The sequence below is a fragment of the Podarcis pityusensis genome (genome assembly GCF_964106645.2).
Source record: "Podarcis pityusensis genome assembly, chromosome: 6".
In the NCBI taxonomy this organism is placed as follows: domain Eukaryota; kingdom Metazoa; phylum Chordata; class Lepidosauria; order Squamata; family Lacertidae; genus Podarcis; species Podarcis pityusensis.
In genome coordinates, this window is record NC_138030.1 from 51449178 (window position 1) to 51466040 (window position 16863).

General features: G+C 42.6%; 1 protein-coding gene across 2 annotated transcripts; it reads left to right on the forward strand.

Moving 5' to 3' along the window:
* The first annotated feature begins 456 nt into the window (after positions 1-456).
* Positions 457-12595, forward strand: PRDX1 (peroxiredoxin 1). Of its 2 annotated transcripts, none has more exons than XM_081009558.1 (6): positions 457-615; positions 3709-3825; positions 4795-4948; positions 5596-5718; positions 7312-7442; positions 12102-12595. In XM_081009558.1, exons 2-6 carry the CDS (start codon positions 3720-3722, stop codon positions 12185-12187), a joined length of 600 nt encoding a protein of 199 aa, XP_080865684.1. In that variant the 5' UTR covers positions 457-615; positions 3709-3719; the 3' UTR covers positions 12188-12595. The 2 variants fall into 2 exon arrangements, with proteins under 2 accessions (XP_080865684.1, XP_080865685.1); XM_081009559.1 differs by having other exon boundaries at positions 503-615; positions 3715-3825.
* Positions 12596-16863: the final 4268 nt, after the last annotated feature.

Consider the following 16863-nt stretch of genomic DNA (forward strand, 5'->3'; position numbering starts at 1 on the left):
CAAGCACCATCGTTGTGACCAAGCTGTGGTGTTAACTGGGCAAATCCCAAAGTCCTTCCCTTTCACACAGCAAACTGTCTATTCCACATGACTTTGCATTTTCAATTCAGATCAGTTGCACAACACGGTTTCAGTGAAACGACTGCAACCACCGCCGCCGCCGCTTTGTAGTCATGCATGGTTTGCATCACCCATAAAACCCGAGACTAATGCTAGAATTCACGTTTCTTCCCTTCCCCACGCGATTTGTCGAAGGGGAGGGGGCACCTTTCCCTAAAAAAACTATCAAGATCTGTGCAGTACAGTTGGCCCTGATTCCCAAACACCCACCAACTACAAAAAACAACAACACCCGATTCTAAAACCAGCAGCACCAAAAGTTATGCCGGCGAACAAAAAGCCGCAAAATGCAAAGTCATGCTGGCGCAGCAGCTACGCCAGAAAGCAGGAGAGCCGGGAAGGAGGCGCCAACCGACAAGTTCTTCGGCTTCGTGCTCTCGCGAGAGTTGAGAAGATATAAAACAGAAGGGGCACTGCCTGCAGGGCTGGATCTTTTTTTGTTTCGAGCCGGGAGCGGCAAGAGGATATTTGAGGAAGCGGGTAATTTCGCATTAGGTAAAACATACCTCTCTCTCCGCCGTCCAAAATGAGAATCTGGGCCAGGGCAGGGCTGGCCTGCAGTTCGTACAGGTTTTGTTCGTTTGCTGTAATAGAATGTGCTTCCTAATAGTATTTGAGATCTGCTGTTTTGTGTGTCAAATTAATTGTAGACGGTTTCCTGATGGAGATCTGTGTGTGTAACTTAGCTGGGCTTTGCTCCCCGGCGCCTGGTAGCCCAACAGGTGGAGGGAGAGCGGAGCTGAGTTCAGTTTCCTGCCTTGGTCGAGCTTCGGGTCGTTTTTCGTCGCCTCGGTTTCCCGGCGCAACAAAAGATCCCGGTTTAAAGAGGCTGGGAAGTGCAGCCTGCAGGGTGGGGAAAAGCTCTGGGTGCGATCGACGCCCGAGCTATTAAGTGAAATTGTGCTATTAAGTCAATGAACTTCAAAGGACGTCGCGGTTCTGGCCGCGCCTGCTGCTGTCGGGCTGGCCGCCGGCTCCTTCCGCTGGTCGTTTCAATGGGCTGATGGTGGGTTTGGTTGGGCGTGAAGCTGCATTTATCTTGGTAGGGAGAGAAGTTGGGATGCTTGGAAGCAAAATAGGGAATTTGGGAGTTGGAAGGCTGCTGCCTCCGCGGGTTAGGGGCCGTTGTCTTGTGTTCCACGAGAGATGGCAGTTTTTAAATATAATTATAGAGTAAGGTCGAGGTTGTAGCCCTGGGCTCAGGTACCTGAAAAGGTGCTACTGAGCTCCATGGAATTTAGCGAATGAACATGACGCACCGTGTGCAAGAGAGTTGAAATGGGCGAAGGCTAGCTAGTTATGAACGAGTTTCCTCTTATCGGTTTCATTTCTATACCATTGCGTAATGGAAAACTAAACCGTTTAAAGTTAACTGCACTGATTTGAGTAGTGTTACTATTATTTTTGGCATATTGGGGTTGAGATGATCATCTGGAACTCTGATTTGTGCACCGTTGCCTGTTTTGGGATGTACTGAGTTTATACTTGGAATACTTCTTGTGCGTTACGCAGCTAATCTCAAGGCTTACTTTTAAAATACCGCAGCTGTTATTTTCTTGTGCTAGAGCCAAGTTGTATGGGGAACAGTGTTGGAAACTGAGATATGAAAGCTCAGAGCTAAGTGGCACCTTAAACCTGGGTTATGGGTGCAACAATGGAATGTTTAGGCGCACTTTTTTATAACAAGAATACAAAGCTGAAAATGAATGAACTGCAGCTAAAATATTGTGTTCATTTTTCACATGGTCTCGTTCTTCCCCTAATATTCTTAAGAGGGTCTCTTCTCCAGTTTTCAGAGAGTAGCTAGAAGTGGAGAGGCAGAAAAAGGTCCTCCTTTCCTTCCACTCTGCATTTTTATTCTGAAATCTTAGATGCAGTACTGCACCCAGAGCTCAGAAACTGCTTACCCTAATGAAATTCCCTGTCGCAAAATGCGCCTAGAACAATAGGAGTTTCGAACACTGATGGGGAGCTACTAAAGCCACTGAAATGTATTGTGGTTTAAAATTCCTTTTTAATTTTTTGGCCCAAGGGCTGTACACACTTTCACATACATGTGCATGCACACACAGAGTCAGACAACCCTCCCTATGCAGCTGATCCAGGCAGATCACCTGAAGGGGAATTATTGCTCCTCATGTGGTTATCAGATTGCTCCTTTGGGAACTGTTTGCAGCCATCCTTATTAAATATACTTAGAATGCATATTTCACATTACCTTTAATTTTATATTTTTAAGTTTTGCATTTTATTATATACTTATTGTATACCGCCTTGATACTTTAGCAGATGGTGGTATATAAATACTTTTATAATTTTAGTCTAGAGGGTACAGTTTTCCACTCCCCAACCCAGTTCTGCATCTAATATTTTTTTCATTTTGCCCCTGCTGCCCCATGGGTGATGGTGGGAAGGGGAAAAAATGTTTGTGGGAGGGTTTGTGGGAGCCACTCTTGTTCTACAGAATGCTGTTAAGTTTCATGTTCCTATTGTTAGTATAGATTATCCCTTAAAGTGTCTCTTGTTAGACAGTGGAACAGACTTCCTTGGGAGGTTTGGACTCTCCTTCCTTGGAGGTTTTTAAGTGGAGGTTAGATGCCCATCTGTCATGGATGCTTTAGCTGAGATTCCTGCACTGCATGGGGTTGGACTAGATGACCCTTGAGGGTCTCTTGCAACTCTGCAGTTCTGTGAATCTATGAAAAAACAAAATTGATACATTTGCACTTGACTGAGCGCTTCCCTCAGTATCTTTCCAGTTTGCTTAAAGATGGCAGGATGCACACATCTATTCTTTTTCTGCTCTGTTGAGACAATTAATGTTGGCATTTAAAGGTGATTGGTATGTATTCTTGAGTCATATTATATCTTAAAAACTATGCTAATGCATAGTTGGCTACAATCACAGTAGAAAATTTGGTTGTGTTAAGGTTCAGATATTTAAAATTATGTGGCAACATAAACTTAGTTGAAGTACATACTTTAAAATGAATTTCAGGCTGCATGCATGATGGCATTTGCCCTTGCTCATCATTATTTATGCAAACCTTTGGCAGAGGGGCCCTATGACTCCTACTGCGACTTCATACTCTGCAGTTCAACTTTGGCGGGTGGGGCTGCTTTCCTTTGCCCATGTACGTACGGTAGTTTGAAATCAAAGAGTGTGGGCGTAGCTTGCTTGCCTGAAATAACCTCTTGGGCTGAAGGCTCCCCCGTGCTGCAGAGTTAGATACTGAAGGGTAAAAGTAGAGTTTACTTACTTGTACCCATGGAGTTTATAACTCAGCAGATACTGCTTAAATTAAAGCATGTGGAACATTTAACATCTGTTTTGTGTGCTACATCGATTGTGTTTTTAAAAAGTATTGAATATACAGATAGTGAAGGTTCTTTTTCTTTTGGTCCAAATACTGAGGTAATGAAATAGTTGTTCCTACAATATCTTGACAAACCTGCAGTAGTTCTGTTCAGTCCAGCACATTCTAAATTGTATTTTAAATGTATGCTAAACTTTTGCTAATGGGTTTCCTCTTCTGGGGTGGGTCAATGTAAAAGCCACAGAACCTAACAAGTTCAAACTTTCTCCAGCTCCAGTCAGAATGTCAGCAGGAGATGCTCACATTGGGAAGCCAGCCCCAGACTTTCTGGCCACGGCTGTAATGCCAGATGGGCAATTCAAAGAAATCACACTCTCTCAGTACAAAGGTAAGTGCAATAAAGCATGTTGTATTTGTTGGCAAGGGTTTACTGAGGTACTGATAAGTATGTGACATGTATAAAACCCTAACTTAACTGTCTGGACTAACAACATAACCTTCTTTGATTCTGAAATGGAAGTTTTGTTGGCATTCACAAAAATGCATTGGATAGTATTGCAAATAAGTCCTCAGAAAGTTACTAACACATCTGCATGTAGGTACCCTATTCTGTTCTAGTATGTATGTTGTCCATGCGTGTGTCACTTCTGCTAGCTTGGAAGAAAATAGTTACGACTTTTATTTGCAGCACTCCTTTTGTTTATTTGGAGATCAAGGAGAGAAGAGAGCATGGGTGGGAAACTTTCAGCCTACAGTCCAAACTAGGCTCACTAGGCTGTTTTTCTTAAACCACACCCACCTGCCCCATATGTGACCTCAGGTGTGGCAGATGCCCAGGGAGTTCAATCCTGCTTTGTGATGTATACAGTGGTACCTTTGGTTATGTACTTAATTCGTTCAGGAGGTCCGTTCTTAACACTTTAGCTAATGGGGCCTCCCGCTGCCTCCACATTACCGCCACCCAATTTCTGTTCTTATCCTGAAGCAAAGTTCTTAACCTGAGGTACTATTTCTGGGTTAGCGGAGTCTGTAACCTGAAGCATATGTAAACCGAGGTACCACTGTATATCTCTTTCTTAGCCCTCCCTAGTGGTCCAACTCACCTGTCAAATCAACTGGTGGCAGTATGACATCAGATGACTGACAAGTAAGGTGATCGTGTGCAAAGTTTGCTATCCATGGTGGCAGAAGATAAACAACTGGCCTGCCATGCCAAAAAAGGCTCCTCACCTCTGGGGTAGAATGCCACAAAGCTGTTAATATTTGGAATCAGAAATTTGTGACTTTTGAATTGCTTCCAGCTTTGCTGTGGTGGGAATCTTCACGTAAGAGACTAATCTGTTAACTTCTTCTCCAGGGAAATATGTTGTGTTCTTCTTCTATCCACTTGACTTTACCTTTGTCTGCCCAACTGAGATCATTGCATTCAGTGACAGATCTGAGGAGTTTAGAAAAATCAACTGCGAAGTGATTGGTGCTTCTGTCGACTCTCACTTTTGCCATCTTGCCTGGTAAGAATATTTGGACCTCAGCCTTTTTATTCTCTGGGGGTCTCCTACGTTAAAAGTTATAAGCCTGTTAAATGGGTGAAAGAAGCAGCTACCAACAAGTGACTATTGCCAGCTATTTCTTTTTTCCGCTAACCCAGCCTCATGTCCTGTGCAAGAGAGAGAAAACACCATCCTGCTCACAAATCAATTTGTGCTAGAAAGGGGGTTGGTTAAGGGTTTTTTGCCCACCCTTCACAATCCTGTTCTGATCCGGCCCTGTAGCTTTTTAAGTGTAGTCATCTTAAGTCCCTGAACTTGAGCAGCTTGAGCTGTAACCTTAGACCCAATGAAGCTGCTTCTCTGGCCATTATGGTAAGAACCATGTGGGTTTCCTTTACTGGATATTGTAAGAGCAGTGTGGAACCGGACCACTAGGAAGCTGTTCCCACACCACTCCAGTAACATGGATTGGGACTTGAAATAATTCCAAACTAGTGCTTGAAACTAGACAGGAAGTTTTGGGTCACTGCCTCTTTTGCAAAGACCACTGAATCTCCTGTACTTTAGATATTCTGCTGTAGTCGAATGTGTTAAGTGTACAGAAGGACAAGTATATTATTGAAATACTAACCTGCATTATAAAATGCCTTTCTTCTTCTTGTTAACAGGATCAACACACCCAAAAAACAGGGTGGACTAGGCTGCATGCGTATTCCCTTAGTGTCTGACACAAACCGTGAAATTTCTAAAAAGTATGGAGTATTAAAAGAAGATGAAGGCATTTCCTACAGGTAAGGTTACCACTGCAGCCTCTTAGTGACTTGTGACTTAGTGACTTGTGGTATATAGAGTACTGCATGATAAAGGTTCTAAAAGATAAAACTTAATCAGAGGGAGAAGCCCACAGAAAATAAGTGATGCAAGTTTTGAGTCAACATGCACACTTTACTAGTCCTGTTAATAAGGCTGCCCTTAATTATGAATGTCCTTTTCACTGGGAAGAGGAAAGTGAATGTGTGAATATGTGCAATCTCCGTTTGGCATCTTCCCAGATCCGCTATCAGCACCTGGGTTGAAAAACACCAATTCAAATTTAAACTATGTTCTTTAGAATAGTGCTAATATCTTGTAACAAAAGTTTGAACATTCAAGTTAGAAGTCTCTTGAAGGGTGAAAGGTAAAGAGGCTGTACGTAGGAAGTTTTACCACATTCCTTTATGAAATGTTCTATAGAGGTTTTAGTGCTTGGAACTGCAAATGAGTCTCCATATAATAATAATAATAATAATAATAATAATAATAATAATAAATAATTAATTTTATTTATATCCCGCCCTCCCCAGCTGAAGCTGGGCTCAGGGCGGCTAACAACAATAAAACAGTACAAAAGTACAGCACAAACAACACTCTAAAATCATTCATTATAAAATTAATTAATTCAAGCCACTGGCAACCATTGGGCCAGAGCTCCGCGAAGATTGCCGAGGGAGGGAGTCAGGCTGTGCCCTGGCCAAAGGCCTGGTGGAACAGCTCTGTCTTGCAGGCCCTGCGGAAAGATGTCAAGTCCCACAGGGCCCTGGTCTCTTGTGACAGTGTGTTCCACCAGATCGGAGCCACGGCCGAAAAAGCCCTGGCTCTAGTTGAGGCCAGCCTAACTTCTCTGTGGCCTGGGACCTTCAAGATGTTTTTATTTGAAGACCGTAAGTTTCTCTGTGGGGCATACCAGGAGAGGCGGTCCCGTAGGTACGAGGGTCCTAGGCCGTATAGGGCTTTAAAGGTTAAAACCAGCACCTTAAACCTGATCCTGTACTCCACCGGGAGCCAGTGCAGCTGGTATAGCACCGGGTGAATGTGATCTCGCAGCGAAGACCCTGTAAGGAGTCTCGCTGCAGCATTCTGCACCCGCTGGAGTTTCTGGGTCAGTCTCAAGGGCAGCCCCACGTAGAGCGAGTTACAATAATCCAGTCTGGAGGTGACCGTCGCGTGGATCACAGTGGCTAGGTCAGGGCGAGAGAGGTAAGGAGCCAACTGCTTAGCTTGGCGGAGGTGGAAAAATGCCGCCTTTGTTGTAGCTGCAGTCTGCGCCTCCATGGAAAGGGAGGTGTCGAAGATTACACCCAAATTCTTAACGGACGGTGCTGGCACTAATTGCGCCCCCGCAAGAGATGGGAGTTGCCCCCCTAATCCCATATCGTCCCGTCCCAGGGTTTTTTGCTTTTAATTTATATATAGGGTGGAAGTTGTACCAGATCATTTTGATGTTTTCAGAAGAACTAAAATGGTACAGAATTTGGTGTCGAATGCTAGTTTGTAGTTTTTTATATTCTGCCACCATACATTTAAGTGTTTTGGTTTTTGTGTGTGTGTGTGCCTTCTCTCTTTAGGGGCCTCTTCATCATTGATGATAAGGGAATCTTGCGCCAGATCACAATCAATGATCTCCCTGTTGGTCGCTCAGTTGATGAAACACTCCGGCTAGTTCAGGCTTTTCAGTTTACAGACAAACATGGAGAAGGTAAGACTGTCAAGTTCAGGCTAGGCAAGCATGAACTGCAGCAAGTTTCTCAGTGGAAAAAGGAGGATGCACTTAACATGGTGTATCCTCTTCCCTGCAAAGGGGATACTATGTTTAAAGAAACATAAATGTGAAAATCTAGGACTATAGTTCTCTAAAACAGTATCTCATTGATAAAAATCCAGTTCCTGAGTAGCATCTTGTATGGCTAAAAAAGTCCAGGAATAGGTAAATAGAAATAGGCTTTTAAGAGTCTCTCTGGTTTCTTGCTATATCTACAGGACAAATAAGAGATAGTATTGACAGCTGGTGGAGGGGCAGAACATCTTTCCACTAAAAAACTAGAGTCAGAGGTAGACAGGAACTACTGTCCCTGTAAAGACAGTATCCCATATACAGTGGTGCCTCGCAAGACGAAATTAATCCGTTCCGCGAGTGTCTTCGTCTAGCAGTTTTTTCGTCTTGCGAAGCAACCCTATTAGCGGCTTAGCGGATTAGCGCTATTAGCGGTTTAGCGGCTATTAAAGGCTTAGCGGCTTAGCTGCTAAAAGGCTGTTAAAGGCTTAGCGGCTTAGAAAAAGGGGGGGGAGCGGAAAAAAAATCTCAAGACTCGCAAGACATTTTCGTCTTGCGAAGCAAGCCCATAGGGAAATTCGTCCTGCGAAGCAACTCAAAAACGGAAAACCCTTTCGTCTAGCGGGTTTTCCGTCTTGCGAGGAATTCGTCTTGCGGGGCACCACTGTACACAGTAGCATTTTTCCACAGAAGTGAGTAGCTACCATTCATTCCCATGGGAAGAAATCTAAAATGTTGCGTTTGGGGGCTGCTGTGTTAGAGAAAGCGTTGGCACCTCACATTATTTGCTTGTCTTCTCTGTGGGATTCTTGTTGAGGCCATTTCCTACAGAACATACTGTATTTTTCCGTCTATAAGACACCCCCATGTATTTTTGCAGCAACAACCAATCGCCAGTCCAACCTTGGCACTATCCATGTATAAGATGCCCCCTAATTTTTAACATTATTTTTAAGGGAAAAAACCTAGACTTATACCCGGAAAAATATGGTATATTTTGTGCCCCCTCAAGGAGCAACATGCATCCTTTTTTCCTTCCCTACTGCCAACAGATAAATGTCAGTTATAACCCATATATATTACTATTCTGCCACATTGCCACCATATTGTGATATTCCCAGGCTACCGTGCAAAGGTGTGTTTCCAGGTGGGCACTAAGGGCATTCCTCCTTTTTCACTGAATCAAGACTTTCTTTAAAATACCTGCATCAACCATCTATTTACTTACAGAAAGCAATAGGGCTCCTCCTTTATATTCTTAGTCAGTGAGATATATTTACGTTAGACTCTACCCTGACCAGAACAGTTAAAACAGAAGCATGTATTTACTTAAGGAACCAGTGGCGTAGCGTGGGGGGTGCCAGGGGTGCCAGCCGCACCGGGCGCAACATCTGGGGGGGCGCGAGTCCAGAGGGAAGGGACAAGTTCCTTCCTCCGCCGGGCTCCCCGCCGCCACCGCCAGCCTTGCGCCCTAGCACGCGCCCCCCCCCCGCCGCCTTGTCAGTTTCTTAGGAACTGCATCACGGAGCGTTCTGGAGTCGCGGAGCTACAGAGCACGAGCTTTTCCCCTTTTAGTAGCGCCTGCTTGCTCTCTTTCCCGTTTCCCCCTGCAGTATCTCTTCAGATCTCTCATTCCTCTTTAAGAGGATTTTGGTGTGATAAGAGTCTCTTTCAAGTTGCAAGGAAGGCAGCCAGCACCCGATTTTCTCTCTCTCCCTGCCCTTCAGCAATGGTTGCAACCCTGTCGGCTGGTTGCCCATGGAAGGCTCTGCTATGAAATCTACCCTGCGGTGATTAGGACCTGCAAATGAAGCTAGATCTGGAAATATGTGTGGAGCGTATTGGTTTCATTTATGAATCACCCTCCGTGGGGCAGCCCAAAGTGATTTACAATCTAATAAAAGCATAAAGCAGCTTACCTGTGTGAGACCACCTTCCCGCATATATGCCTGCTCAACTGCTTCGATCTGCAGAACTGGCACTGTTTCAATTGCCATATAGCACTCACTTCGCATTTGTAAGGAATCTTTTAGCACGGCAGCACCCACCCTCTGGGACTCCTTGCCACTTGACATCAGACAGACACCTTCACTGTTCTCAAGCCTACTTAGGCAATGTAGTATGTTGGTGTTCGTTTTAATCTGATTTTGGTTTATTGCTGATTTTATCTTTTGAATGCCTTAAAGAGTTGTTTTCAGGGATAATTTTATTGTTTTGTTCTCTTTGTAAACTGCTTTGAGTTTTTACAATCAAAGGGTGCATAGATTTTATAAAATAAAATAAATACAGAACTGTTAAATATATTAAAACAACTGGAAAACGATTTTTTTTTTTACATATATGTGCTGGCTTCCTGCTGTGCTTTTCTAAAAAAGAATTCCCAGTGAAATGGCAGTTTTTTTTATAGTAGCTGATCTCTTGACAGAGTGGGACTCAGTTGATTTTGCTGAGCTCCCCAAAGCCCTGTTTTCCTTTCATTTGGAGAGGTCTTGCAGCCAGTTTCCTTGTTCCTCACAGGAGATTTTGGCTGATTTGTGGAGGGTGGGACAGTTATGTTCTTGGGCATCCTCCAGTGATAAATTTCCAGTACCTGAAGTGTATGTGATATTTGTGATAAATGCCTTTCATATTTCTAGACTCTATGGGTGTGTTAACATAAGCATTGTCCCCAGTTATTTATTCAGTTGTGCACATACAAAGATTTGTTAAAGATTTTGTCAACTTCAAGTGCAGTTTAGTTGGATTTTCTCTCCCCTGTGTTATATATATGCCACATCCTTCAACTCATTTTATGTTAGAAGTTGTATGATTTTGGCGTTTTATTTTCTGCAGGTTTGTGGCAGGCGAATAAAATTGGATGGATGGCTTGCCAAAGTTCTCAAACCATAAACAAGTCTTGTGGCACCTTAAATCCATTGCAGCACAATTTTTTGTGAAGTACAACCCACTTTATCAGATGTGTGAAATATCATTCTGAGTTACAGGAATCTCTTTGTATGTTTTTTGGGGAGGAGGTGGGGATTTAAAGCATTACGATCAGAGGGACATGAAATGCAGAAAAGTGCAGACACTTGCAATTATGTAATTAACTTTGGCCATTCACAGAACAGGTTTGTAAGTCTTTAAGGTGAAAGAAGAGGCTTTCTTGTTTTTCCTGCAGCAAACTTAACACAGTTTCCCCTCTGGATGTCTTTCAACCATGTTTCCTAAAAGCTGGAAAAAGTAAACTGACTATGATGGTAAATTAGAAATAAGGGGGGGGGGACAATGGTATAGCTGCTGCTGCTTCTTCTTCTTCTTCTTTGGCAATCACTCGTAGCCGAGTAAGATTGTCTTCCATAAACACGGTTTTATCAATGAGTCTAAGTGACCGTGGAGGCCAATTCTGGATCCACACATCCTTCCACAGTGGGGACATTGGTTTCTGGGCGGGAGCTGATCACGGTGTGGATTTGCCAAGCATGCCTTCCTCCTAGCACATTTTCCCCTTGCGTCCTGAGTTTGAGTGTCTTCAAAACCCATGACACCTTTGGTAAAGGTTGTTCTCCAACTGGAGCACTCGCAGGCCAGTGTTTCCCAATTGTCAGTGTTTATACTACATTTTTTTAGATTTGCCTTGAGACAGTCTATAAACCTCTTTTGTTGACCACCAGCATTACGCTTTCTATTTTTAAGTTCAGAATAGAGTAGTTGCTTTGGAAGACGATCATCAGGTATCCGCACAACATGACCAGTCCAACGAAGTCCCACTCGCTGGATCATCACCTTGTTGTGATGAGTGGGCTTGCATGTTCCTATGACCATTGTCATAGGGGGCGCAAATTACTTGCCTTGCCCCGGGTGCTGACAACCCACGCTACGCCACTGTAAGGAACATAACATCCAGGACTGTGTACAGACTGTTCTAACTTTCATAATGTCTATCCTTTTCTACATATGCCTCTCATTGGCTCTCTAATCTCATTCCCATTTCATTCAGTCCCTCAAAGCGACTCTTTCAGCTGTTATTTTTCAATGGACACATAATACTAGTCTTTCACTCTCAACTCTGGCCCATCTTCCATCCAACCTCCCTGCTCTCAGTCATTATTTCAGTCTTCTGTTGCTGTCAGGCATTTATTTGGCTAGTATTTTAGATGCATAAACACTGAATCGCTTCGGTTTTTCCAAGAGGCAGCTGTCCTGTGCAACTCAGGCAGTGGCGTAGCGTGGGTTGTCAGCACCCGGGGCAAGGCAAGTAATTTGCGCCCCCTAACCCTGAGTGAGCCAGGTAGGGGCAGAGAGCTGCGAGTGCGAGCGCGCGCCCCCCAGATGTTGCGCCCGGTGCAGCCGGCCCCCCCTGCACCCCCCACGCTACGCCACTGAACTCAGGTACACAATTGCATCAAGAAGCCCATCTGTAGGAGAGGTGGGGTGGTGACTGCTGCTAGTTCCAGAAGTTAGTCAAATAGATGACAGAGCTTGTAGTGATCCAAGTCATCTTGTGTGAAGTCTAGTGATGGACATGATAACTTAGTTCTTTGTATGCTGTTTTCGGTCTGTACTACTGGAGTAACTTAAAAGTTAATATTATTATCTCCTCAGTGTGTCCTGCTGGCTGGCATCCTGGGAAAGACACTATCAAGCCTGATGTTCAGAAGAGTAGAGAGTACTTCTCCAAGCAGAACTAAATGTGCTGTGTGATTGTTTTTTTGTACAAGGCATCTATTCTGTAACCTGTATAAGTAAAAGCAGACCTGTACTTGTCATTCTCCTTATTTTTAATAGTAAAATTATTGTGAGTTAACTGGTTTATAGTTCAGATGCCATTTATTCTGGATCAATCCAATTTACATTACTAGGACAGCTTTGGAGTAAATGGATTATGAACTGAAACATTGGTCAGTACTTAATAGCTATTGTTGATAGTATATGTCCTTTTGATCAGAACCAGGAAAGGGAAATTGTTCCTTGTGCTAGTGTGGATAAAAAGGACCAGTACCATGTATATGATTGGCCCAGGGATATAGAACAGGCATGTAGAACAGTCGGTTTTTCTGATGTTTTGTACTGTCATTAAACTGTCATTAAACATTAAATGTCTCTAATTAATTGAGTGATTTCAGTATAGCAGGAACATGCAATAGCTCTTCTGAAAGGGCATTCTTTCTGTTAGAAAGCTTGTCTTTGTACTCCTTTGAGGGGGGTGGTATTTCTGAGCTGGGTGTGAAAAGATAATCCAATACATATCAACGTGTAAAAAACCCTAAGCTTTATGTAACCCCTGCTACATACTTTGTTAACCATGTTGCCAAACCCTTTTAGCCATGTAACAGATGCTGCAGCCTTCAGTCTAATAACTCATGACTTACAGACTTTCACTATCCAAAACCTGAACCGCAAGCCTAAAATCATCCATTGATCTTAGTCCTTGCGTAGTCCTAATTGCCTTCCTATCAGTACTGGCTCTGATATGGTCCCTTCCCTCTCACAACATTTTGTGTACTTACGCAGTTCTGGAATTTCTCTACATTATTTATTTATTTTCTGTTTCTAAGTGTATGAACTGCCAAGTCATAGGAAAAAAATCATGGCAGTATACAGTACAATAAAACAACATAAAATACAGATCAAATTACCAACAAGGAATCAAATAAATCGTTTAAAAATGACTGGAGAAAGCAACTTTTATCGGCGACAAATTATCAAAGTGGTAAGTCTTGAAACAATGTTCCAGAGCACCTGTGCTGCTATGCTAAATGTTGGTTCCCGTAGAAACTTAATCTATGTCAGGAGGGCTTCAGAAGAGTGCTGTGATCTGGCCGGTTTATAAGGGATAAAGTGGTCATTTAGGTAACGTGGTAGATGTTTAGAAGCATTGGGGATGTGATGGTACCGTGAGAGAGCCAATAGTAAAAATGCCAGCGGTTTATAGTCCTCCAGAGTCATTCTCTGAAAGGTCCTGCAGAAAGGTACAGAACCAGTGAAGTAAAGTGCCACAAATCCCCACCCAGCACTGCTGGTCCAAGTGGGTACCATGATTGTTGTCAAAAAAGAGCGAGCTGCAGGGTCACACTCTCCTGTGATCAAGGTCATCCATCAGGACCACTAATGCGGACTAGGTCCCAAAACAACTTGAAGCCAGACTGAGGTAGCTCAGGAGTACATGTTTCACACCTGCACTCAGTAAATTAGAGGATCAACATGCTTCCCAGAAATATGAAAGGAGTAATATATGATATATAAATTGATAAAATAGCATCTTAAAAGCAAACTTCCTGTACTTGTCCAAGCATTAGAATACAAAACAGCTGCTAAAAGTGCTTGATCTTGAGAACCCATTCAGGTTGAACATTCTGCAATTTAGGGGCTATCCTGAGGAAGCGGGAAACAGTACTTGCTGCACTAACTGATAGAACCCACAATGTGGCACTGCCACCTAACATTAGGAAATACCCCCACAAGGCACTATATTAAAAGGACTTGATTTCCTAAGATTGCAGAGCATCAATTGAGATGGTGATATTCAAATACCTCCTATAGCTGGGGTCCTCTCTTAAATTGATAGCGTCAAGTGAATTAATGCAGTAAGGATTACTAGCAGACTTCTGGTTAATTCAAAGTACATTCTTCTGAGGCAGTCCCTTCACTTTATCCCCCTTGCCCCGCTTCCATGGGTGGCTCTAACAGGACTGGCTGAAATGTGCTGGCACACACCCAAGGCTTCTGTAGCTGTTTTATATTTTTATATTCTTTGGCTCTCCTTTCCTTCTGATTCTCCATGTTTGGTATCCTCACTTGCCATCATACTAGTCTTTGCTGTGTTACACACCTGTGAAGGTAATAATAGGCATCTGGTGTATGACACAGACAAACAGAATTAACTGCTAGAAAAATTAGAGGGGAGCTAACAAAGGCAGTTGCTATTGCTTGTTGTGTACAAGGAGTAAGATTAATGAGGATTAGGAATCAGAAGAGCTTCATACTTCCGTACCAAGAACAATTGCCACATTGATCCTTGCATGCGGAGCGCACAACTTTTCAACACCATTATGATATTGGCAGATAACACTGTAGATTTATGGATGTAGAAATCTAGTTTACCACACCTCCAAAGCACGTGAAGATAAGCAGGATAAGAACTGGTGCCACAAAACCTGGAGATTAATCATTATGCTTTTTAAAATTATATGTTGTAAGCTGTTCTTAAAACTTTTTTTGTAGGTGTGGGATTTAAAATTGTAGAAAGTTGCCATTAAAGTTGCAGCAACCCATACCTAAAACAAAAATAAAATATTTAGATGTGCTGGAGAAGACTGTTCTTATTTTTAGGAAATGGCCTGTTGAGTTTTTGAGCTCACAGCTAGTTTTCAAATGTACTTTCATGCAAAAATAGAATCATAATTAGAGTGAAGTAATCATTCTTACTGTATTTTATGAAGCTCTACCAATATTTTGTAGAAGCTATACAATATAAAACCTACATATTCACAAGAGGACTTCTGAGTTGTCAGTAGAAATATTGTTTAAAATGATGATTTGAAATAATTTCTTAAAACTTTTCTGAGCTCCTCATTATAAAATGAATATCATTGTAAACCAGAAGCATACTGCTTTGAATGAATTATTTGATAAATGAGTTTTATACTTGGGAATTACATGTGAGGACTCTTACTTATACAACAGATGGTGAAAGATTCAAAGCACAATCCCATGCATTCGTATCCAGAAGAAAATCCTAGTGATTTCAGTGTGCATGTAAGATTTTACACTGTAATCAGTATGTATAAGACTGCAAACTTAAAGACTAATCAAACATGGCCTATTTATAGGGAATGACTCTTAAATAAGTTTTAGAAACTCATTAGCATTTTGGATTTTATATTGTATCACCTATGTAAATACTCCTGAATACTATATGAACATAACATTCCAATGGAAGCAATTACTCTACATGTGTAAACTTTAAATGTGCCAGACCATTTTCTATAAATGAGTTTCTAAAGCACCGTTAGACATTTTAATTGAATAATGAAGCCAGTTAACAAAACCCCTCTGAATTGGCTAGATAGGCTTTTGTTTCTTTTTACTTCACTGCCCAACAGGGGAAAGTGGATTGGGCAGGGAAAGTGTACTTAAGAGGCATTAAAGCATATTTACCCCACAGCTGCCTCCTCCGTTGCTGATTAAAGCCTAATGCTGTCCCACTTTTGAGGCTTCCAACAGAAGTACTACATCTCCTAAAGGCAGCCCATAGTGTGGATTCCATGGAGAAATAGACATGGACACAGCCTCTCCTTCCCTCCTCATCTCTCTCTCTCTCTCTCTCTCTCTCTCTCTCTCTCTCTCTCTCTCACACACACACACACACACACACACACACACACACACCCCATTCTGCTTTTCATTCTTTGGCTGATCCCTCAGATGAACAGGGTTAAAGGGCCTCTAAAGCAAATGGCAATGTTAAGTAGAAGATAAAAAAGCTGTACAGATGTTTACACAACCTCATGGTCCTTGGTGCTAGGCAAGTAAGAGACAAGCTTATGGGTGCAAATGCAGGGGGAATTGTAAACAGAGCATACACAAAGGGAGGGAGGAGGACTGTTCCTCACAGACTGTAGCCTAGCAAATTTTATCACTCCTTTCTCTGTGTGGTATACTACCCACCCTGTAGACTTGTGTAGGTTTGATTTTTAAGGCAAATAATCAGAAGGGTAAGAGGATCCGAACCCTCCTTCCACTCAGTACTTAATTTTCCATAGTTCCCTGCCAAAATGCTTCTCATCCAGTTAAAGTCACTTCCAATATTGGAGCTCATCCATGGAGAAAAATTATGGGAGGGGAAGATGTTAACATCAATAATATTGTTACTGCTTCCCTCTGAAGAGCTTTAACAATAAAAATCTGTGGGAAAGACTTTGCTGTTCTACCAATTCTACCCTAAATGCTAAGGCTCCTTTAACTGAGCATCTATTTGATTTGATTCTGTAATCATGCTGTCAAACAAAACCCTAATGCGATTTAGTACCAAGGCAAAATACATGTAATAATAAAAATAGTTTTATTATTTGCACCCCACCCATCTGACTGGGTTGCCCCAGCCACTCTGGACTGCTTCCAACATATATAAAAACATAATTAAACATTACAAAAGTTCCCTGTGCAGGGCGGCCTTCAGATGTCTTCTTTCTCCATTTGCAGTGGGATTGCATCCTCCACCATGCCTGACAACATCTTGCCTCCACTTTTATCCCCCTAGCATCTACCACCTGAGGTGGCTGCTTCACTCTGCCCAGTGGTAGGGCCAGCCTTGTCCATCAAAAAGAGACTACATCTGCAATGCTATACCCACATACTTGGCAGT

Bases quoted from the DNA above. Each gene is read 5' to 3' on its own strand.
- PRDX1 (XM_081009558.1), top strand. From the start codon at position 3,720: ATGTCAGCAGGAGATGCTCACATTGGGAAGCCAGCCCCAGACTTTCTG. The intron at 4,949-5,595 runs GTAAGAATATTT...TCTTGTTAACAG, and splicing joins CACTTTTGCCATCTTGCCTG to GATCAACACACCCAAAAAAC. The intron at 5,719-7,311 runs GTAAGGTTACCA...TTCTCTCTTTAG, and splicing joins GATGAAGGCATTTCCTACAG to GGGCCTCTTCATCATTGATG.